The following is a 25,180-nucleotide window of genomic DNA, read 5'->3' as shown; positions in this document are numbered from 1 at the left end:
CTTGAAAAAAAAACCCTGTGCATATGCAGGTGGTACTTTTGAGGGAAGGAATCCTTGATGTTGAACCTTCAGTTTCAAAAAGAAGCTTAATGAAGATAGCAAAGATGGTCTAGGGCTAATGAAAAAGCAGTCGAGAAGACTGGTTTTGTGCTTGTTATGGCATCAGGAGTTCTGGTCATGATCAATGCAAACACTTAGGCACCAGCATAGTTTTGAAAGCTGGGTTTATCCAGTAAATGCGGTCATTTGGAGAGTCCATGGCAATAAAACGAGGCGGTGGCACAGGTGCAGGCTGGGCAGGGGGTTAAGTTCGCCCGACGTGCCCCTGACGGAAGGAAATGCTTCGGCAGCTGGAGTAGCTCTGGGACCAAAGCGACTGTTACCACCTCGGCACCAGACAGCTCCGGTGCCCCGGCCTCTCGCCAGGCACCAGCCCTCCCTCCCTACTCTCCGTTGGCCCGGACTGCGCAGACAGCCGCATCCCAGCACTGCCCTGCGCGCGCTCCTCAGGGCCCACCGTCACCGTCTTCTTGCCGGGAGTTCACCATAAGCGGGCCGGAGGGGGTGAGGGGAACACGGCGGAATTGGCGGCCAAGCCGCAGTGACTCTCAGGGACGGCCCGGGCCGCGCCGGGGCGGGGGGCGAGGCGGGGACGGGCGCCGCCGCAGGAGGGCGGGCGCCGCTGCAGTGAGGCCGGGCCGCGCGGGCGAGTCGGCGGCTGGCCGCGTTGCCATGGCAGCGCTGCCCCAGCTGAGGGCTTGAGCGGGCGGCGCCGGGCCGCTGGGAGGGGCAGGGGGTCCGCGGCCGGGCGGGGTAAGGGTTAAAGCGGGGTGTGTGTGCCGGCCCTGCGCCGTGGGGGTCGCCGCCGGGGGCAGCCAGCAGACTGGTGGGGGTGAGTTGGGGCATGAGCTGTGGCGGGGGCCGGGCTGCGGACTCGTAGGGACGCTGCGGAGGTGAAGCCTCTGCTCCCTCGCCGGGCGGAATGGAGGCTTTAGGTACCGTAGAGGATGTGTTTTACGAGGAGGAGGAGGAGGAAGAGGAGGAGGTGAACTGCTACGACTTCGAGCCTCTGCCGACGCTGCTGGAGGATGAGGTGAGTGAGGTGCGGGGACACCGCCGCCCTTGTGCTCACCTGTGGTGAGGCGGCCTCGGGCGGCCCGCGGCCCCCTCTGCCCGGCGCTTCTTCCTGCCCGCACTCCGAGAGCAGCCCGCCGGCTGCACCGGGCCCCGCGCATCACCGGATGGCGGGGGCTCACTCGCCCCGCCGGGAGCGGCCAGGCCGCATCCACATGGCCGTTCACGGCGGGTTCCTCACTTTCTCCTGCCCGGTGATCTCGGCTGCGAAGTTGGGCTTAGTCTGTCCCCGTGCACCTTCTCCACACAACAGCAAAGTCATGGTCCTCGAGTCTGCAGCGTCTCCTGTCTCCTGTCGGAGCCGCGGTTTAATGCTGCAGTCAGGAAGTACGGGTCCTTGTCGCACCTGATGGAAAGAGGTTTCTTACACTGGTGAAAGTGTTTCCAGTAGCTACCGACTGGATTTTTGTGCAGCCATTTCTTGCTGGCTTGTGGAAAAAGGCCTTGTCACTGGCAAATAAATAAAAAAATAAAAACCCCACAAAACCCAACAAACTGTTGAATCTTGTTATTCAGTTGTTATGCCAAATACCCTGTAGCTAAACACAGTTCTGCTGTCACATTTGTCTAGATTTGCACTTGGTTTTGCACTTGTTTCTAATTGCTTTTGTTTTTGTTTTTATTGCTCATCTCTCTTTGCATCTTTCCAGGTGAAGTGTGTTTGTTACCTCCTAGAGGATATTTGGGCAAAATGTTTTGGTTTCTTTCTTTTTTAAGTAGAAGTTTGGTGAACCCTATGCGAGCCACTTGCTCCCCAAACCAGATCTTGCAAGCCTTATTATTTGCTATGTCGGGAACCTAAGCTGAATCAGGTTTTTAAAGTCTGATTTTAAGAAGTCCCTTTCAGCTTTCATAAGCTGTCTAATGGCTCAACAGTTTGGCAATTCCTCTCACTATCTGTAGTGTTCAGTGTAGTAGGTCCTCTTGGCCCATGCAAAATACAGACAGAAGAAAGAGGGTGGTAGTGACCCTCTTTCACTTGACAGGTACTTGACATTTTTGAATATTAGGTAAATATTTAGAGTATTCCTCAGGGTAGAAAGCAGCTGAGGTTCAATTCTTCTGTGTGAAGAAGACCCCATTTTTCTCACCTGCTCAATATATACTTTAATTGTAGATTCTTGTTAGTCCCTTCGATTTAGTTATTCCAGGCACATGCAGTATTCTTGTTGAGAGAAGGAGCACAACCGATAATTTGGAGATTAGAGAAGTTAATAAAAAAAAATCTGGCTTTACCCAGGCAACCCAGTGTTTTTGTTCAAATGTTAATTTAACAATTTATTTAATTATTAACGATTAACTTAAATAATTTAATGAATGGGGTTTGACATGTTTTCCATGATTCTGGAATAGATTGTTTTGAAGTTCGTGTGAATTACCTTGGCAAAATGACTTGGGTGCAAGGAAGCTGTGAATGGTTATGTACCCAACTCTCAGCTGCTTAGTCATTTAATGGACCCTGTGCTTCTCATCTGTTTACATAGTTTAAGGAAAGCAGGTTGTTGTGTGATGTATGTGGTGTATAGTATTTGAAGCAGGAAGCTGCCTGGACTGAAGAGAAGGAAATATTGAAGGTGAGGGTATATTCAAAACTATTAAGGATTGCAAGATGAATGAAATCCTAGTAAACTACTAGGATTTCATTCATCTTGCAATCCTTAATACTTAATTTCAAGTTTTTTAAGAAGCTGTGTGGGGCAATTTAATTTGTTTTCTATTCCTGCTTTCTCCTCCTCTGCCTACTTATAAATGCTACTGAACTGGTTTGTACTTTCTGAAGGAAACATAGGGGAAATTGACAAGTGAATAATTAAAGCATGGTTGTCGACCACTTTCTGTAATTATTAAACAGTAATTATAAGTGTCTTATAATGAGATGAGAGAAATTACATCAGCCTCTGTTACATAACACCCACTATTTTTTCTGTACTTCAAGTGAACCAGCTTGCAGGTCTCCAAAGTGCTAAAGTTGTGGCTTACCAGAAGCTTCAGCTTGCCAGAAACTTCTGTGTTACAGTCTTAAAAGGACATTTTTTCTTTTTTTCCCCACAATGAAAACTTTGTATTGCTTTGCAGATGCAAATTAATCAAATGCATGTTCGATGTCTGCAATGCTTAGTTTTCTATGAACTAAGCTTTCATAGCTAAGGTCAAGATAGTGTGTTTTTTTGAGAAATGCATGGTTTCTGTGAAGTAAATCTCTTCATATTCTGGAGCACTGGAAAGAGGAAGACTTGGTGTATGGTTGTGGTGGTGTTTTGCTTTATCTTCACCTAGCCAACCATTGCTGATAGAAGCCACTGAACACTGATAGGCCTTTTTGGGTTTTTTTCCTTTTTTGATGTTTTTTTGTTTGTGTGTTTGCTTTTATTTTTTTCTGTGTTATGTAACTCTCTTTTCCCCTGGAAAAGATATTTCATTTACTCCCCAATAACCACAAGACAAAGATGGTTTTATAGCCTTAAACTGACTATTGATGAGTAAGATCCATGGTAGAGTTCAACCTCAAAGCTTGAATCAAAAGTAATTCTATCAGGTTGTGATTTTGACTAGAATTTGATATTAAAGGTTGTAGGTTTTGTTTAACATAATCTTTAAATCAAGCCTTTCTCGTCATATACACAGATGAAATTACAGATGAAATTCTCATAATTTTAGATCTTGATTAGTAAAACATTATTTTTGCAGTTTTGATAAAATGCTGTCATGTTGCTCAGCTGATCCTAGGATAGTTAAAAATAATTACTGGTTCATTGCTTTGGTCATAGAACCTTTTTTTTTTTTGCCATAGAAAGGCAGTTACTCTTTCCTTTCGAAGCTCTGGTCAGCATCAAAGCCTAATGATTTGTGGTCCAGCTCTTTGTCATATATTTGTTTTCAGATACCTCTGTGCTCCCCCATCACGCTTAGTTCCCTATAAGGATGTGTGAAACTTCCTTGTTCAGCCTCAAAATCTGATGGCATTACTATACATATGGTGCTGCATGCAGCACAGGGAAAACAAGGTCTTTTGTCTCATGTACCTAAACTGCAAGGATTTTTGGTATTCATTATTATGCAGGACTGAACTCGATGAGAGAAGGGTCCATGATTATTGATAGGGGGCACTGTAGTGATGCTGCCATTATTAAATCAGTCCATATCTAGGCTGATGACAACTAGAATATTTAAAAGTTAAGGTTTCCAGATAATAGTGAGTGCACTTTATTTCATACTGTGGATTTTTTTTCTTTTTTTTCTCATATTAAGTATTATACTGTAGACCAAAAAGCAAAACTTTTAGATGAAAGACTGGTCCTTTTTTAGTATTAGATCAAAATATAATAACACTTTTCCGATGGATTGTTTGGCTTTTGAGTGTTTATTAGGTGGTCTACACCACTAAACTTCACAGCATCATCATTCTTAAGACTGGCTAATTTAGAGGGTACTTTTTTCCATATCACAGTAGGGAAAACTGCTGTAAAGAGAATCTTTAAGTAGCTTATCCAAAGGCATCTGGGAGAGTTTAAGGGAGGCATTGGTTAAGCAATATGTTTTTGAACTTAGTCTCTCTGCTTTAACCTCCAGATTGTCTGTTTCCCTAACTTTGATGCAATGTTTGTGTAACTTCGTTCCCATAGTATTTTTTTTTGATGTTAACAGACTGTGATACCTTTGTTCATGTTAACTGTGTTTCTTAAGCCATTCTCTGTGTTAAGGCAAAGTCTTCTCTTGGTGTCTTTTGGAGTGTTAAACAATGTCCTAGGAAGTCTGAGAGAACTTGCTGGAAACATTTCTTGTATCTAATTGTCTCAAATGTCATCTATGTTGCACCAAGTAGTATCTTGAAATCCCGTAATTAATGTATTCGTATCTTGGCAGGAGAATGTGTCCCTTGCTGATATTTTGTCACTGCGAGATAGCTGTCTTACTGAGCAAGACATTTGGGCAATTTGCCTGGAATGTTGCCATTCTCTGAAGAGCATTTCCCATTCTGCAATCTTCCAAACACTCTGCATCACTCCTGACACTTTGGCTTTTAACACCAATGGCAATGTATGCTTCATGGAACAGCTCAGTGGTAAGTATTAGTATTTCCACACCATTTGTTTTAGAACTATGGAAACTCAGAGTGAGAGATTGTAGGAAAACATTATATTCTATTCTTAATATTTGTGATTAAAATAAAGAGAAAACAAAAATTTGTTTAGAAATGGGTAAGTAGAGGTCCATATGCAACTACATGCTCAGTCTTGTGATTGATGAACAAAGGCTTTTAAGAGTTTGCTAGGAAGATTCTTTCTAATTATTTTAAGACCTATCCAGGGGACTGTAATTTATCTCCATTTTAAACAATGTAGGTTATGTATTTGTGTATCTGTGTGTGCAAGTCTGTACCTATGTAAAGTGCATTCTCACTCTCTTCCAGTTCCTCTCATTTCATGGATATGTTCTGTTCTAGAGAAACCTGACACTGAGTGTCTTGATTGTGGCCACAGAGAATGGGGCAATTCTAGTGTGTTGTTATTGTTAGAAAGGAAAACTCTCCTGAATAAAGGATTTTTTTTTTTAAGTAAAGATTTTTACACTCAGCAAGTGTGGAAACTGACAGAAAAGTGATCTAATATGCTAAAACCCAGTATGTAGTAGCATGTAAGACATTCAGGTATTGTAGCAGATGAATGGGGGAGGGAGGGTGCTTAAGTAAAAAAAAAATACTTCTAATTTCAGCATAGACAAAAAAGCATGTTACTGTTTTTGTTTCCATGACTCATTTCAAGAGTTGTTGTACTGAGCCCATTAGGGATATTGCAAAACAAACAAAACAAACAAAGCAAAACCAAAAAAAACCCCCACACCAACCCCCCACACACAAACAAGATCTTATTCACATTTTTGTTGTTTTGTTTAATCTAATTGATTTTTAAATCTATGCCACAGTAAGTGTTTATTCTTTTAGTCAAAAATCTATATCACAGTATTTAGAAAATATATAGTAAGGTAACTTTGCAATAAATGAATATTTGTTGCTTTCTTTAGAATTAAGGTAGTATTTCAAATAAGCATGTAACATCATGAAGTGTAATTAGTAAAGATGAAAATATATCCTCACAATTGTGCTATTTGTTTTGTGCTTAAATAACTCAAATATATTTGAGTCAAATTTTAGTTCTATCTTAATAGTGTTATGTGAAATCAATTTCCTTTTCTTTAAGGGCCTTTTTATAACTTGAAATTAAATGAAAACTCTGTATTCATAAAGGTATATGAAAGAGTTGTTGAAGAGAATAAATCTAGCAGATGAAAAATGCCCCACAACTAAGGTCCTTGTTTTGCATCCTGGAGAGAAAAAACAGTATTTTCTTAAATGTTTTGATGTTACTAAACAGCTGGCAAACAATTGATCCAGAAATTTGCCATATTCAAGTGCTTAAAATATGGGATAGTAAATTCCTGTGCAAAGCAAATGCACAAAGAGTTTGTTCCCTGAAGTCATTCTAGTCTCTGAGGAAGAGACTTTTCCGTAGTTCTCTTTAAAGCAAGTTGTGTTTTTCTTAGGAATGCAGCAACTTATGTATATGTTCTGTTTCTTCCACACACTGACTCTCTTCCTGTTTCCCTCAGATCTTCTTAGTTTTTGGTTAAAATACAGTTTGTAAGACAGGCACTGGAGGAGGGTGTCCTTTTAGCTGACCTATAGTTGATGCCTATGGATTTATTCATCCAGGAGAAAATTATAAACTCGGGATTTGTTTGCCAGTGAAAGAAAATGAACAGCCTGTCACCTCTGCTTTAACAGCGAGTTCTGCTTCCTGCAGGTTCTGTGGTGCTAAAGTGACAAACATGGAATAGGATGATCTGCCAAAGGCTCTGATATTTTCCTGTCTCCTGAAATCAGACAAATTTCCATTGTAAACATTATATTAAGAGAATACAGTGAGCTTTACCAGTGATAAAAATTACATGCTTGTATAGCCTTTGAAGCATTCCATTGAAAGAAAGGGAAAAGGTAGTGGGGAGATGAAAAGAAGGAGCAGTAGTCAGGGTGTGAGGGGAGAAGGAAGGAGAAACCATCTCTGTCCATTACTTACCCTTCTCATTCCCCTAAATATCAGGAAAAAATGTGGTGTGAAGGGAATGCAGTTAGTTGCGTGCCCCGCTTTTTCAGTCGGAAAGTAGAATTAGGAACATTGTGAAGTGTGGCATCTCGATAGTCAGCTGTACCAAGTAGCTGAAATAGATGATTATGTAAAAAAAGAGTCCTCTTTAGTCCTTTTTACTGTATAACAGTGTTTAGTATCTTCACAAGAAATAAGGTTTTCATTTCGTTTCTAGAATACAGGCACAAGTGTTTTATTAAAGCTAAAGCTATGATAAGTATGTTATGCCTATGAGCATACTTTTTTCCTTAAGGCAGACTATGCAAGTTGAATAGGTACATGAAGAGTAGGTTTTTAACCAGTTACTTTTTAATCCCCTGAGTACATGTGATACTATATGCATCTTTGCATGCAGCAGCAACGTTGGGCTACCCTCAGATAATACTCCTCTCTCTTCCTTAGATTTCTTCACTTGGAAGTGGCTGCTGCTCAGCTCAGCTCTCTGATAAGAAACACAGTGGTGGGGAATGTGCTTCCTCAACTCTTTAATCACAATTAAAACAAACTAAGCAGGAAGGTCAAGGTTCTAAACTGTCCTGTAGATGAAGAGACAATTAACTGGTCAGGTTGTTTTTGCTGTTTGAACCCTTAAGCCCCAGGTCTGCAGTGGAAAATAGTGACTGGCAATGTCCCATGAATCAAATCATTCCTGAAAGCCACACCAGCTAGATTATAGCTTGGTTCAAACATAGATGTCTGAAGGCAAGGAGTGTATAGGCATGGTAAATGGATTTCTTTGGCGTTTTTTGGTCTGTTTTATTTCATAGTGGGAAAAGCATGATATTTTCTTACAGAAAGCTTGAAATTAACAATTTATTTTACTTGCAGTACTAGGAACAGAAATAAAAATTTTTTTGTATAAAATTACTGGTATATACATAGCTTCTTTCTTATCAGATATGAATGTATTGTTTGTATCGTAATTGTGGGGTTTTTTTAAACAAGCAAGACTACTAATTGCTATTCTAATATGTTGCCCTTTGCTTTCAAAGATGACCCAGAAGGTGCCTTTGTTCCACCAGAATTCGATATCACCGGTAACACTTTTGAGGCAAGTTTGTATGTTTATCAGTGTAACAGAGGGGGATTTAATCATTTAATCTTTTTAGTACTTCTGGCAGTGCCTAATGCTCTGAATTATCAATGTATAATTTTAATACATTTAAAGAATTTGAATAGTAAATTGTCCTGTTTAGATATGTTTTGTGAAATTAAAAAGTAAATTTAAAATGCTTTATTAATTTTCTGGATAAGCATTTGTTCACTAACTGGTAAAAATGTGAGAATCTATTTTGGTTGAATGATGTGTTGCCCTAAACCACAGCTTATATGTATTACGTGTACTGGTATCCTTCGGTTGTTACATTTTCTTGTTTGGGGACTAGCCATGAACCTTTATGGCTAAATATCAAATCTGTTTGCCATCCTGTTCAATAAAGTAATTCATGAAAGGGTAATCAGCAATTTTATCTTTAATTTAATGAAGAAACAAATGACTGTTGCTTTGCAATGCTCAAATGCTCTACACTGTTAAATTAAATTAGGTTTAAATTGTTTATGCTAATTCATTAGCTTTTCAAGTCAACCAGCTCATTGCATGTAGCAGGAGTGCTTGCCTGCTTAATATCTTCTTTTTTTAATACTTTTTTTTTTCCTGGCCTATATTCTTAAATTATGCAAATGCTTTAATTAGCAATGTGTTCTAATCAAGGTATAAAAAATATTGGGTTTTTATAGTTAAAGTGGGTTTTATAGTTAAATACTAATACTTCTTACTTTTTAAGTTATAGCCTTCATATTGATGTTTATAGTGCTCTATATTTCCTCAGAGGAGGCACAGAGGGAAGGGTAAGTGAACCTTAGTGCAGTACTACAAATAAGATGAGAATGCTAAGGCAGGAAGAATAGTATTGTAGGATAGGAAGCAGTAGAGTCTTTGAAGGTTGGAGGCACAACATTTCTCCCTCTTATGTGATGTTAATGTAGTTATATAGCCAGCAGAGCTCTAGTGATTTAGTGCTTACTCTTTTCCCAACCCCCAGGCTGTTTTTTGCCAGTCTGTTTGGGAACCTGGGGCCAGTGCAGATGGGGGGTGGATATGAGGTGACCAGTATTGCATGTAAACATGGCAGCTCCACTAGTTTTTATATTCAGAAGTGGCTGAGGAAAGCAAGTCCTAAAAATCACTCGAAGGTGACTATTTTTTTGCTCCATTGTTTCTGTTATCCTCCTGAAGCTGGACTTAGGAGATGGGATAAATATGTTCTCCATTTGTTGTCCCTTAACAAGCTTCAAGACTTGACACAGAAACATGTTGGAGATTTGTGGAATTATCTGCTCCTCTGACAGACTTGCATTTCTCTCTAGGAGCTGCTGAATACTTATGCATATAGCAAATAGAGGTTCAAAGACCTGGGGGTCTGACCTGGAGGTCAGATTCTCACTTAAAGGTTCAAAGACCAAGGGGATGAGACAAGGTGAAATGGGGATTTGATAACAGTGTGAGAATATAAAGTGACATGAAATTTTAGATCTATCTGGTAGACAAGACCATTGTATCCCTCTTGTGTAAAACTTGTCTGTGTACAGAATCTGTACAGTCTGTACAGAATCCCAATACCAAGCACAGCGCAAGCAGCAATTGGTAGAGTCACTGAAACTTTGACCCTTTTACTTTTTTTGCAAAGGTTATTTAAGATACATGAAGTTATTCATTTGTATGGAAGAAAGTCAAGACGCTCTGCCATGTCTATTGTGAAGTGGGGTAAGGGCTGTATGCACACCTTTCTGTCCATACTCCTGTTTCTTTATCTAGCAGGTTGAGGAGACTTGCAAAGCAGGGAAATCAGTACTTCGGCAGTCCTGTTACCTCATCTGCTTCTCATTGACCATCCTAGAGCAGGACACAAGACTTAAATTAGGGCTTTCCCTTGCATTGAAGCAGAGGTGAAATGTAGTGGGATTTGTGTGCATTTTGCCAGACAGCTACGGAATTCTGAGTATTTTTAGAACTTCCAAAGTTTTACGTTGTACCACCTGTAGAGTTTGGTTGAATCTTAAGTACTTTAGTACCAGATCAGATTCTTCCACACTGACCTCTGCTTGCTTTTGCTTTTGCAGTTTAAGACCTACAGTGGGTTGGTTAATCCTTATGTACTTGTTAGAATGGTTTTATAATTTTGTAATGTTTTCAGGTCAGCTATTTCCTTCTTGGTACCAGTAGTTCAAGTTTTTCTCTTTTTCAAAGGAATCGATATTTTTCAGTTCCCTCACCCCTAGCTGTAACCTCCCAGTGTGCAACAGCAGAATGGAATGTATTTATATGCATCTCTCAGAGGAAACCCTGGGCCCTTGTGCTTTCTCAGTATTAAAAGATTTCTTGTACTATACCAATCAGCTGCTCTTTTTGCAAGGGTGTCAGACCTCTTGTGTTACTTCTTGTTTCTTCCTTGGTAATGACCTTTATTCAGTTGTTCTTTGTTGAAGGAGTGTTTCTGCAGCTACTTAGTATGCATGTTTGAGAACAATGGAGAGTAGTGTTTGAATTTAAACTGTCCAATTTCAATATAAAGAAAAAAGTTAGTATTGAAACTACCAATTATGTTCAGGATTATATTTGATAGCCATTACTGCAGTGGCAAAACTCAACTGATTTAAAATACTTATGTGAGGCAAAGATTTTGCTTGATTTGAGCATGACTTACTTTGTGACTTCTTAAATGGAAGCACACAATGAGGTCTGTATAGCTACTGGATGACTTCTTCCTCTTTAAACTCTTTTTTAAAAATCCTTCAAATAAAGATACAATTATTTCAACAAGAGCTGTTTTGTTTCCTGCATGGTGAATTACTGATCCAGACCTCTAATGGAATTGTGACTCCAGTCTAATTAGTTTCTAAATTTAGCTGGCACTCAAAAGCACACAAGGGTAATAGACACAGGAAACAAATTGAAATGCATTACTGTCCTGGTGTCTGCAACTACACTATTAAAAATTTCAGATTTTGGTTGAAATTTCAAATTTAGAGTTTTAAAGCTTTGCCCAAATACAGGACTGAAAAGTAACTTATTTTTCATGGTTTAAAACTTGTGATTTGCTTCCTGACCTGCTTTTCATTTGTAAAGTGGGAACAATACCACTAACTTTGGCTACTGTTGGGAGTACGAAGGTAAAAAAACAGCCCTTGATTGTCAGCTTCAGTGTCAGGTATTAGAACAGCCTTTTTAGAAAGATGTTAAGAAGGAAAGGGGCTTTTGGTAGCAGCATTGAAGCATGGCTGAGCTTTCCAAACGGTGACTTCTTTAGTGCTGCCACAGTTTAAACCTGTGGTGTTGAAGGACAAATTGCAGGTTTTTGAGGGTCTGAAGAGACCTTGAAATTACTGTGTTGCTACATGGGTGGGACAGCATTCAACAGGTAGTTGTGTTACACCCTCCTGCTGGTGATGTGTTTGTCACAATGGAAGAGCAAAATAGGCAGGCAGGTATTCGTGGACTTTAGGACAGCATTGGACTGAAATAGAGAATCTCCTAGGTCTCTTTTTTTTTTTTGCTGTAACTTTGCTTTCTCCTTACAGTTTTCTTTTACTATTGTGCCCTAGTAACTGCAGTGTTAAGGATTAGTGCTGCAGAGAGAGAGGGAAGCAGGAGAGAAAATTTAGACTTTTGATCTATGCTGTAACTCCAAATAAAAGGTGAATTTTTATACAATACACTTACCACAGAAATCACAAAAAGTTAGGGGCTGGAAGAGACCTCAAAAGATCATTGAGTCCAACCCCCCTGCCATAGCAGGGTCACTTACAGCAGGTCACAAAGGAAGGTGTCCATGCAGGTTTTGAATGTCTCCAGAGAAGGAGATTCCACAACCCCACTGGGCAGCCTGTTCCAGTGCTCTGTCACCCTGACAGTGAAAAAGTTTTTCCTTATGTTTATATTATATTCTTTATTATTATTATTATTATGTTCCCTTCTATTCTTAATGCAGGTATGTGATATAACTGTGCTCACTAATAGCTTTCTGATGACTGAAGCTGTTACTTACCTGCACTGATGGAAAAATCTCACTTTCCGCTGCTCCTGTACTGGAAGGCATGTTGGTATTTACTATAGCAAGTACTGACCACTTCTTTTGTTCTTACTGAATCTTGAACTAGAAATCAGCTAGTAACATCTTGAGTATACAGAGTAGCCTCTAATTTTTCAATATTTGTTACTGTAGACAGCAGTTCAGAATGTGGATTTTTGTGTTCTAGAATAACATTGACACCACAATGCAAAAACTTTTGAAATTTGCCTGCTTGACTCTACTGAGTTTATCAAACAATTCATTTTCTGTATAAACTAATACTGACTCTTGATTCCCTTTCATAAGGAAGAGTTTTAACCTTTTCCTGATGAAAATGTTTTCTATTTAATTTTCTTGCCCTGGGCAGTACAGTACTAGACTTGTGAAATTTGACCAATGGGATGTCTGACAGGAATAGTTCAATGTTGGAGAGCTGGTTAATAGCCTTATTTCTAGCACTACAATGCAAGTTTGCCTCAGGTTAAAAACAGCATCTGTCTCAAACCATTTTCAAATGGCTATTTGTCTGCATCACAAAAGTGCTGTTGAGTCTGACACAGAGGTTCATTTATGTAGAACCCCACATTTCTAAGATCCAAGCTTTCAGTGAGATCAAGGACCGATGTCTGCCATGTGTGAACTCATATTTATAATCTTTTAATAACGTGGCTATTCAGTTTAGCTTGTTCTAGTGAACCTCTGTAATGGAAATCAGTGAACTTTCACTCTTGTCTGCCTATTATTTTTTTTATATCTAAAGCAGATGGATAATGCTTCTGTTCAATGACTTCTTCCATTCATCAGGGAGTAGAATGCAGTTTCAGAAACCTCAGTATGCAACAGGATTAAAACCTTTCAAAAGTAAACTGAAAAAATTATACAGAATTGAATACTACCTTGGAGAAGCAGGAAATTTAGGATGGAGAATGGGAAGAAAGTGAAAATCATACTTCTGTCTGTTTTCTTATCTAGAACTTGTTCCTGCTTTCTGCTGTCACAGCAGGAATGGCATATGCTGATCTCTCATCTGGGAAAAAATCAGAACCTACTTGTGTCTCTGCTAGAATGTGACAGCTGTTGACTTGCAGCTCTCAGTGGGTTATAGTTGATTTATGTTACAAAAAACAAGTCCCAAGTATTTCAACAACCTTAAAAATTAAAAATTCTACACAAAGTGGTATAACTAGATAAACTAAATGTATTACTTTTAGTTTTCAAACAAAAATAGTTAAGGTTCATATCTTATTCCTATGAAATGTGCCAAAGGAGTTGGATTGATATATACAATATACCTACTAATATTTTATGTGTGCCAATTCATGGGTTGAATTGCCAAATGAAACCTACTGTTCTAGAGAACACATGAAGAAAGAAAGGTTCAGGATATAACTATATATGTTGGTCCTACAAAGAAAACTGAGCTGACAGTTTGGTGCTGCAATAGGAGCTATTTCTCAATAGCTGATCGTTGCTGAGCTAGTGTGCTCAGGTCTCAGCTGTTGGTCCTTCTCTAAGTATGAAAGCCTTCATCTTTGCTCCAAATCAAAACAGCAGAAGGTATAAAGGACATCTTGCCTTTGCCACTTCCCTGATCTTTTAAAGTAGTAGCTTTGAATGCAGAGAGATTTTCTCTACTGTTTTATTCTTTAGCTCTCAGTGTGGGAGGAAAAAAGACTTTTTAGACATTCTCCTAGCGGGTTTTTTTGTTTTGTTTTTGTCTGATGAGAGAAGTCTTTTGAAACAGCTAGTGGCTTTTTTCTTGACTTCTGTTTCCCTTAATTTCATGTAGCCTCCTCTTGAGACTAATTCTAACAGCAGCAAGGCTTGTCATCAGCAAACGGTAACTTTATATCCTCCTGTAGTCTAAACCATCCTATCTTCTGAGTCTTATTTAAGGCTCTCTTTTCCTTCAGTGACAAAAATAAATTACTTTTATTTGGTTACCTATGCCTCTACTGTGCTATGCAGGAGGAAATTGAATCCTCCTGATCTTGGTTTTACATCATCAGCCCAATTGAGGTTCCACTCAGGAACTTAACACTGAACAAATGTCACCTTTTACTTGCTTTACATAAAGAGCTAACCAAAGGAAGAATATGAGGCCAATGGGATCTTTTTTTTTTTTTTTAGTCTTTTTTCTTTTTTTTATAATGTATAGAATATTTTAGTTTATAATTTCATTACCTCAAAAGCCTTACAGCTTGTTGCTTAGTACTGAAGTTGGCCTTGCAAAGTTGTCATATTGGCCTTTTATAGATGGCTTTTTGAGCACATTGCTGATATTTTTAGTTTTGCCTTTAAATCTGAAACAACTTTTCGCAGAATAACTTCTGGTTTTATAAGGAATAGTCTGTCTCTTGGGCAGAAAAATGTCCTCAGAAGAGAAATGACTGACTGCACAGTTAACCTGCTCCAGGAAAATATGTTGTGTTTTAAATTCTTTCCTCACTTGGCTATTAGGTAAGGCAGCATTATTTGAGCCAAGAGCAGGGAAATGGCAAACAGCCTCAAAACATACAGCTGTTAAAATAAAGTGTTTTCAGGTAGCATGGAGACTGCTGTAAACTTATTGTGATATTTTTTCCTACCTCCTATCAAAGGGGATCTCAAACAAACAAACGAACTGCAGAGGTCTATATAGAACGGCCTAAGATGGTGATTAGGAGTAAGTAAAAAAGTATGTGAAAAACTTACAAAAATCTGAAACACTAGGAATTTTTTTTCCAAAACTATCAAAACACAAATAATAGAATGGTTTGTGTTGGAAGGAACCTTAATATCTAGTTCCAACCCCTCTGCAAGGGCAGGGATGATCAAAGCCCCTGCACCTGGGAACACTTCCAGGAAGAAGGCATCCACAGCTTCTCTGGGCAACCTGTTCCAGTGTCTCACCACCCTGATAGTAAAGAATTTCTTCCTAATACCTAATCTAAATCTGTGTTCTTTCAGGTTACCCCTTGTCTTGTTACTACATGCACTTCTAACAAGTCCCTCTCCAGCTTTCCTGTAGTCTCCAGAAGGTACTGGAAGGCTGCTATAATGTCTCTCTGGAGACTTCTCCATACTGTACAACCTCAACTCTCTCAGCCTATCTTCATAGGATAGGTATTCCAGCCCTCTAGTCATCTTTGTGGCCCTCATCTCAACTCACTGCATCATCTCCATGTCTGTTTTATGCTGCTCCAGAACTGGCCACAGTATTCCAGGTGGGGTCTTGAGAGAAGAATAGAGGGGGAGAAGCACATCCCTTGACCTACTGGTCACATTTCTTGTTGATGCAGCCTGGGATTCAGTTGGTTTTCTAGGCTGCAAGTGCATATTGCTGGCTCATTTTTTTAACCCATTTGGTTGGAGGACCTTTAGGATCAGTGGGTGTAACAGCATTCATAAAAGAAGTAATAACTTAGAGTAGTATTCTTTATCCTGGAAGTGAATGCCCTGAAGGACATTATAGCTCAAGCTGCAAATCTGTGAAACATGCCATAGCAGCAGCTATAGAGTAAGTATTTGCCAACCCTCATAAATAAAGAAATAGGTGGCAGCAATGAGATGAACACAGGTGGACCCAAGAAAGAGGAAGTGCTTCTTTGTTATGCAGTAAGCTATGAAAATTCTTGCTGCAAAACAAAGGTGCAAAAAGGTTGCAGATAGACCTTAGACAAATTCATGGAGATAAAACAGTTGTCATGAACCATTACAGACAAGAAGCCCATAGCTAAAAAATGGTGAAATTACAGTGATGTATTACATAGAAAGTGAATGATACAGAGTATAGGAAACCAAAACATAATAAAGCATAGGAACTAGAGAACATTCAGACATAGTATGTGATACATGCCCTTTCCAAGAGCACTTAGATTTTACATCTTATGTTATTGTAGGGTTACTTCTTAGATGACTGTGACTAGGAAATCTTGCTTGTGTTTTGTGATATAAACTGTTCACATTCACATAAAGACATATTAAAACTTCAAAGCTTTCACTTAGTTGTTAGGGAAATTAAAAGGCAAATACCTGCAAACTTTAGCTCCGAGTGGATTATTTGAGAAAATGTGACCTATATCTGCATTTTGTGCCTATTTTTAAAAAATTCTTTTGGGGAGGATTTTTTCAGACAAAACTAAGTAGCTACTGTAGTTAGAAGGGACAAACTGCAAGTATACCTTTGGATGAAAATGTTTTTCTATGGTTTGCTACCAATTCAAGTTAAAGTATATGTTTTGTGAATAGTCTATAGTAATTTAGTACTTCTAGCACATTCTGACTAATTATCTGCACATCCAAAGAGCCAAATGAATAAAAAGCTAATATATAATAGAGCGCTTTCCAGTAATTAGTTACACAAAAAAGCATTTAGTCCCTTTGTTATTAAGGGAAGTATTAAAATAGTAGGCCTATTTCCCTTTCATTTTGTTACTCAAATATGTTACTGTCTGACTTTATAATGTACTATCTTTATACAAAAAAGATTGAGTATATAGAAAAAAACATAGGTAGATACTGAATGTTTTCTCCCAGTAGTAATCTTCTCAAACAGTAGCTTGAATTTTTTGTTTTAAATTTTGAGTTTTATAACAACACTGAAGTATTCATTTATGGATTCCTTGGATGCTTTGAATTATGAAAGGCTGGAAGCATTTGTATATGTGTGATAACCTCAATGAAAAAAGAAGAAACTGCAAGGCTAAAATAAGGGTCAACTACTAATGTCAAAACCAAGAATTCTCTTATACTATTTCTGTAGTATATAATTTAGTCAGAAATATTTTACAGAAAGTTGTAGTTTTATTATGGTCTGGCTTTTTCATTTCTGCTGAAGACCTACATTTCTAAATTCAGTGAAATTTCAATACAAAATATAAATGGTCATTATTTGTAATTGCTCTATGCTAAATGCTTATGCAACCACTACTAAAAAATTATTTTGTAAGCTTTTTTTATGTACAGTGTGTATGCAAGTATGAGTTCCTATAGGAGCTTTGTTCTTTAGCCCTGTCAAGCAGTAATACAACAGAGCCTCTATTGCACTCTCTGTATAGGCTTGTAGCTTTTACTTCCTCTGCTGATCTTTTGATTTGCAGATTTTAAAACTGGAGCAGGTCATTACTCTTCTCTGATTTCACTTCCTATAGTGTTAAGTGGCCATAAAGTGGCATGCAGCAAACCAAGTGAATTTTGAATGGAGCAGACAGAAGCCTTTTTGCATTTATTTCACTCACAATATAAAATTTTAACATGATGGCAGAAGCTGTTCTCTTCCTTGGTAAGTGCTTCAAGTTCTTAGCCTGAACGTTTTAAAAATATGTAGTATCCTCACCTTTTGAATTTTTAGCTGTTGTGGGGTTTTGTTTTTTGTTTTTTGTTTTTTGTTTTAATTTTGAGTCTTGTTATGCCTCTTGTCTAGAAACCATTCTAGTATTAGAAGTTATCTTGATTTGAAGCTACTTTTATGATTATGACCTTCATATTTTTCTCTGAAATACATGAGCTCCCTTAGCCTGTTGCTGAAAGGAAGACTTTTGGGACATCAAATCATACTTGTGACTTTTCTCAAATATCTTTTCTTTGTGTTGCCACAAAGGGCCCATTGAAGGGCCCATTATTTCCATGACAGCCTTCCCAGCGATGCATACAATTATGATTTTACCTACAATTCTTGTTACATTTGCTAACTTTGAGTTAAGAGTAGATGTACTCTGGAGATCTGGATTCCTAATGTGATTTCCTTTCCCTCCATTCTGTTTAAGGCTGATAGTGCACTGTAATGCAGTTTTTCTGGAATGGTCTGTGTAGTTTTTTTTTTTTGTACTAAGTTGCATTTAGTCTTTTAACTTAAAAGTCTCTAGGAACTGTGAAGAGCTGGTTTTGTGTTAGTGTGTGGTTATTTGAGGTTTTTTTAATCTTTCTTGTCTCTGCCCATGGCAGGAGGTGTTGTAACTAGATGATCTTAAAGGTCCCTTCCAACCCTGAAAATTCTACGATTCTTGAAATGCATGCTACTTATCAGCTATTATACTATCTTATAATGCAAGAGTTCCTATAAAGCAAAAGTATTCTCCTTAACTAGATTTCAAATAAGCTTTTTATAAACTAAGGAAAATAACTTGTCCTAAGTCTTTAAGACAATTATTAACATCAAATACAATACCATATTTTGTTTGGCTTCCAGGAGAAGAACACAACTTATATGTTGTTTGTTACTGTCCTTGCAACATACTAAGAAAGTTTCAGCTTAATTGTAAGAGTGTTTTCATTGAAATAAATACTTTCTAGCGAACATTAGCTACTTTATACATGTGGATTTGGTTTATTTATTGTGTTTACTATCTTGGTATCCTTTCACAGAAAGTGAAATTTTCTTCCTAAGCCTAAACTGTGTGGTAAGTAGAAGCTGAGGGTTGGATGCCTAAACTTGGGAAATGCCCCTCCTAGTGGATGATCACAAACTCACTTTCTCATTTCTCCAATTCAGACAGGAGACTTAGGGTTACACTAGACTACCCTACACATTAACCATACTGACTGACAGTTCAGGAAATTAAATAGCTGGATTTTCTTTTCCATTCTTCTTGTGAAGTGTAGTGGTGGTGTTTGGGGAGCTGGGAGATGGGAAAGGTGAAAGAGAACTTGCATGAAAGAAAGTTTCAAGCTGTAAAAGATGTTGAATTTCTCAATTAATGTTTTGAGATAAGAAATAATTACAATTCATGATGACTGGGTAATGGTTTTTAACTGGAAAAGAAGAGATTCAGGTTAAAGATTCAAGGAAATTCTTTGCTGTCAGGGTGGTGAGACACTGGAACAGGGAAGCTGTGGAAGCTCCATCACTGTGAGTGTTCAAGGCCAGGTTGGATGGAGCTGTGAGAAATCTGATCTAGTTCCAGTGTCACCAACCTCACAGTAAAGAGCTTCTTCCTAATATCTACTCTAAATCTCTGCTCTTTCAAGTTGAAATCATTCCCCCTTGTCGTGTCACTACATGCGCTTCTAGCAAGTCCCTCTCTAGCTTTTCTGTAGGCCCCCTCCAGGTACTGTAAGGTTGCTATAAGGTCTCACTGGAGACTTTTCCGGGCTATACGACCTCAACTCTCTCAGCCTGTCTTCATAGGATAAGTATTCCAGTCCAATAGTCCTCTAGTCAGAAGCATTCAAGGCCAGGTTCAATGGAGCTCTGAGCCATATGATCTAGTGGGAGTTGTCCCTGCCCATGCAGGCAGGTTGGAACTGGATGGCCTTTAGGGTCCCTTCCAACTCTAACCATTCTATGATTCAGTGACTGAAATGTCTGTCATCAAAGCTGGTTTTCCTGAGTGTCACAGGAAAGAAGCATCTGAATAGGTTTCTGTGCAAGGAAAAGTCTTTATTATTCAGTATGGAACTGGCCTTTCCCATGTACAAGACACAGTGAACTTCTTGAAAACAGAACAGCAAAATGGACTGGAAGCTTGACTGCATTTCAAAGACTTGTGCTTTTGATGGCAGACTAGGGGATATGAGTTACAGAGTGAAGACAAATTGTTAACTGGAAAAAGTGGTGTAAGTTACTGTTACACTGTCCTTCCTGTTCCTCTGTCTTCATGTGGATGAAGAAAATCTGTAAAAAGGCAATTTTTTTTGTTCCTGCAAAGTAAAGTTACTCATCTTTCTGTCCTGCTTATGGATTTGGTATTTGAGTTGTATATAATGAGATCATATTTGAATAGGCTTTCTTCTGTATTGTAAGAAATACCTTATTTCTTATAAATTTCTACTGAGAGAAAGCTGTATAAACTCTTGTTTATTCCTATGCATGGTTTATTTGGAATAGACACTACATTCTATAAATGAAATCAGATACTGAGGAACCACACATCTCTTGGAGAGGCTTAAGCATACAAGTAATGTCTAAATGATTGTCTTGAAAGTGATCATAGTACAATAGAATTGTTTTGGTTGGAAAAGGTCTTTAAGATTATCAAGTCAAACTGTTAACCTAGCACACTGCCTGTTTCACCACTAAGCCATGTCCCTGGGCACCATATCTACACATTTTTTTAAACACCCCCAGGGATGGTGGCTCAACCACTTTTTTGGGCAGCCTGTTCTAGTGCTGGTGACAACCCTTTCAGTAAATAAAATTTTTCCCACTATCCAACGTAAGCCTCCCCTGACACAACATGAGCCTATTTCCTCTTGCTCTATTGCTTGCTAGTTGTATTCTATTTTTTAAAGTTTGTTTCCTTTTTCTTTTTAAACAGTTGTTTTCTGTTATTGCCCATAGAGAAATGCAAAATGAGGTAGCTCACTGGAACAGAGTAGAGGAATGAATTCTGCCTTTGTCATCTCAATTTTCAGTGCTCCAAAGCTTGTAAACCATCTGCTGACAAAACAAAACAAATAAGCAGAAGGCTTTAAATGATCTTCATAAATTCTTGGATGTTGGAGAAGGAATTTTGGTTTAGTTTTTCCATAGATTGGAACTTACTGAAGTATTAATCTAGATAATTTTTTCCACTCAGTTGCTTGCCTTCAGTCTTGGGTAGGCTTAGAAAGGTGTTAATTTATACCTACTCTGTTTTATCGCAAGTTAACTTCTGAAGACTGTAAGAACATCATCCTATAAACATTTATTACTGAGATGTTCTTCCTTTGCGAGTAGCTCAGCTAGTCTGGGGTGGAGTTCATTTTCTGCAACTGAAAGGTGTGGGTGTGGGTAGCAGTAACTATGGAAAGCCTGAAGAAATAACTGTCTTCCCATGAGTCTGTTAGAGGATTATTTATTGTTAGGGGCTTCATAGTTTCATATCCCTTTGCCAATCTAATGTGGTTTATGTTACACACATAAAAAGAATACTGCCAGCTTGTCAACAATGTAGGTCAATAGGGCTGCTGCCAGTAACTGGGTTATAGTAGCTCAATGTGATGAAGGCGCAGGGTAGGGGAAGGAAGTAACCCTTACTCTCAGAATAGATGAATGGCATTTATTCTTCTGCTAAATCAAAATAAAAGTCATAACAGTTCCCATCCGAGATCTTCTGAGATTTTCAAAAGCAAAACAGAAGTCTTCCATTTCCTCTTCAGCTTGTTGGTGAAGTATAGAACTTGCAACTAAAACTACTGCTTAGCAAAAAATATTTTTGATCTTGTGTTTTTAGCTCAGGTCTCTTTTTATGACCTTCGTCCTGATCTTGATTTGTCCCAACGGTGAGTTAAGACTTTGGATCTATCAGTCAAGCAGTCATCGCTAGCTTATGCTTGCTTTGTTTGGGAGAGGGCATTGAGGAGGGTGAGGAAGTGGAACTGTGCAAACTGCACACTCACACTCATGCACAGCTTCTCAGTGGGGTAATGTTTCACTCCCCTTCATGCAGGTGCCCTGCCTCTTGAGAAAAGAAATAAATATGCAATATATATGCATAGGTATGGAAAATATACCCTCCCTTTCCTATAATTTAGAGATAATACTACACCTTAATGAGAAAATGGGGGAGGAGGGAGAAAATTACTTTTTACCTTAGAGTAAATCTTCTTTCTAAGGTGAATAATACACAGATGTATTAGTGCAATCAGGATTTACATACAAATCTGATAAGGGTGGTTTTTTGTTTGTTGTTTTGTTTGTTTGTTTAATTTATGTATTTTAATTCTCAGAGGGAAATGTTCAGTACAACTGAATTCCCAGCTGTATGTAAATTACCATTATTAGTAAAGCAGATATGAAAATCTTATTTTTTAAGAAGCATAAAACTTCTACAATTAAGACCTGCCTGTGTTGTACAGCAAGTCTAATGCATTAATAGATTGAAGAAAGCTGTTGGCTCATGTCCATTTTTGTTGGAGCTCATCACAAGGTTGAAGGCTTTAAGAGAAGCAGAGGTGGTATTTCTTAAAATTGTTTCCCAAGCGTCTTCAGAGACAAATGATATTATGCTGTATTCTTTCTCCTGGTTTTCCTTATACTTGATAGCACTTATAAAATACTGCTATATATAATTTTTTTTGTCAAACTTATCTTTTTTTTGTCCCTGCTAAGAGAAATTTTATTTTGGGGTTCCAGCTTACTTCTAAATGAAATACTATTTGTACACACATAGGGTCTGAGTTTTTATATTTAACTGTAGTCAATGAGCAATTTTAGTACTGATTATTGGTGAGGAATAAAACCAGTTTTAGCTGGATCCCACAGGGTTATTTCTTATGTTCGCAACAAGCATGTCCCCCAAAGAAGGAGTGAAAACCGTTGTGTTCCTCCTGTTTGAATTAAACCGCCTTTCCAGTAAACTGTTAACTTGTAAATTAAAAATTAAAACAATGTAAGCTGATCACCTTTAATCTTGGAGCTTTTTGCACAGAAGAGAGAGAATTAGTAGCATGTTCAATGCCTTTTTATTAAACTTTATGCAGGCACACATCTATTCTTTGGGTGCAACGTTGAAAGAAGCTATAGAATACATAATAGAACCTGAGACAGAATCAGAATTTGGGCAAGATCTGCATACTCTACTGGAACAAATGCAAGAAGACAATCCTGAAAATAGGCCAGATATTGAGGTAAAACAGCCCTACATAATTTTCTCTTTAAAAAAAGTGACAAAAATGTTTCTGTAAATACTCACTAATAGAGAGACGGTCTTTCAATGGAATATCCTCAGATTTTGCCAGAAAGCAACACTCAACAGAAATTCTGCTTTATCCCTGCCTTAATGGAAATACAACCCGAAGAGCAGATGTATGTGCTTTACAGTGATGTAGTCTAAGAAGGTTGAGGGAATACATTTGTGAATCTAGATTTTCTCATTACCTGTTTCTTCCCACTGAATATTTAATTTACCAAGAGAGAATATTAGAAGTAAGAGTACTGGCATTATGCTGTGAAATTTGTATGGTGTCTCAAGTGATGTTTGGATTTCATTTAAGAAGGGTATGGAGGGAGCCATAGAATCATAGAATTTAGTTGGAAAAGACCTTTAAGATCAAGTCCAACTGTTAACATAGCACTGCCAAGTTTACCACCAAACCGTGTCTGTAAAGCACCATGTGCCCCAGGAAACCTATGTTCCTTGGCACATTCAAAGCATTGCTACTAACTAGTTTGTTTGTAAATACATAAATGTTTAGTAGTATTTTATTAACTATTTTTGTTTGGTTTGCATTTTTTTTCAAGTTAGCCTCTGATTTCACCTTCAATTTTTACAAAGAGTTTGAAGACATATAGAATTTTTCAAGATAGGTTCCAAGAATTTACATTACAAATGCTGGTTACCTTATATAGTATTATTTGACTTTGATGTGTGAAATTTTGGCTTTAATGCATTGTTTTTGCAGTTTTTTAAACTGTAACCATAAAATAAGGTGTTCAAATGTGACTTCTCTTGGATTCAGTTCTTCTGCTTCAGAATAGTGCTGTCTACTGAACTAAATCATATAATACCTATAAGCACCTTTAACAGAAAGTGTCCTGCAATAGAGGAGTGAATTCTTTTAAAGTAGATAATAGGAGTTCTCTGGTTGAGGACCGCCCAGGCAGGAGCCTGTTGCTGACATAAAGCCTATTTGTTCAATTCCTGTATTTCTATTTGTCTGCTTTTGAGCTTAGTCAGGAAAATGATTGTATAGCACTCCCTGTGATCTCCAGTTGGTCTGTAGTCACTAAAAGTTATTGCTGACTATTTATATTAGCCCAAAAATACAGTGGGTCAAGGCTGGTCTAGGGTAGTATATGGAGATCGCTTTGTGACTATCCGTTCTCTTTTCCTACTGGGCCCTTCCTTGGGTGCAAAGCAGAGGGGGAGCTGTATCAAGGAAAACCCCACAGACTGTTCCAAGTTCCACTGGATTCCAGCACATCTGGATACCTGCCTCTTTTTGCCTTCAATTTGATATGTGAAGCAATGGAGCCATTTTCTTCCTTCTACTCACAATAGCCAAAAAGCAGTTGAGCAGAGAAATGAGGAAGTAAGAGCAACTCCTCAGAGCTGTATGAAGCTTCATCAGTGTTTCTCTAGGAACAGTTACTGAGGAGACAGTGGGATGCATTTGGAGAGGGAGCTCTCTTCTACTACCTGCCCATAGTGACAGGTTTTTAAATGTGTAAATGTCTAATTAATTGTGTGTGAAACCAGTGCTAATGCCATCAAATGATGCTCAGGCTACAGATTAGAGATGCATAACACTGTTCTACTTGTGATCTGATGATGATTGCTTTCTCTAACTGGGAATATTGCTTTCTAGATGTTTGTATTTTGAAGCTTTTAAAAGATTAAGAATTTACTTTTAATGTCATAAAAGCATTCATCATCCTGCCTATGTTGCTCAATTCAAGAGAGTCACTGTCTGTTTAAGAAGTAATTAACACTATCTTTTTAAATGTTTAGTTGTTATTCAGAAAGGATAAAATTTAAGATTATTAATTTTTATCAGTGTTCTTAATGTTCTAACTGTAGGCTAGAACCTGAACTGTATTAAATAATTTCATGATAGCCCATGATAAAAATAAGAAATTAATTCATCCACATAATAGAAACACACAGTATAATGAACAGCGCAATGGAGACCTCCAGTGCAGCATTGTATAAATTCAGATGTACTGTGAGAGTTCACATGACTCACTTTAGTCAAAATTCACAGATTTATTCATTATTAAATAAGTATTTAACACTCATTTTCTCTAGAGCATTTTGTCATTATGTGATGAAAAATTGAAGATTGCTTCATCAAGTAATATTTGTCGAAGTTTGTCTGCTGTTGGAAGAAGGGTTCTTTCAATTGAATCATTTGGTGCTTCTCAAGGTAACTTTAAAATATTCAAATAGTCAAGAATTTCAAGACTGCCTCACATACGATGATTTTTAGCTA

General features: G+C 38.1%; 1 protein-coding gene across 1 annotated transcript in view; it reads left to right on the top strand.

Annotated features, from left to right (window-relative positions):
* The first annotated feature begins 982 nt into the window (after positions 1 to 982).
* The window catches only part of KNDC1 (kinase non-catalytic C-lobe domain containing 1), a 60,827-nt gene continuing 36,629 nt past the window's right edge, over positions 983 to 25,180 (top strand). The window contains exons 1-5 of the mRNA XM_030453427.1: positions 983 to 1,093; positions 4,999 to 5,197; positions 8,270 to 8,328; positions 22,730 to 22,876; positions 24,997 to 25,114. Coding sequence (XP_030309287.1) covers positions 983 to 1,093; positions 4,999 to 5,197; positions 8,270 to 8,328; positions 22,730 to 22,876; positions 24,997 to 25,114 — 634 coding nt within the window. The remainder of the gene's footprint in view (positions 1,094 to 4,998; positions 5,198 to 8,269; positions 8,329 to 22,729; positions 22,877 to 24,996; positions 25,115 to 25,180) is intronic.

This window comes from Calypte anna, chromosome 6 (assembly GCF_003957555.1).
Source record: "Calypte anna isolate BGI_N300 chromosome 6, bCalAnn1_v1.p, whole genome shotgun sequence".
Taxonomy (NCBI): Eukaryota; Metazoa; Chordata; class Aves; order Apodiformes; family Trochilidae; genus Calypte; species Calypte anna.
Note: the sequence above shows the minus strand (reverse complement) of the source record. Positions and strands in the feature narration are given on the sequence as shown.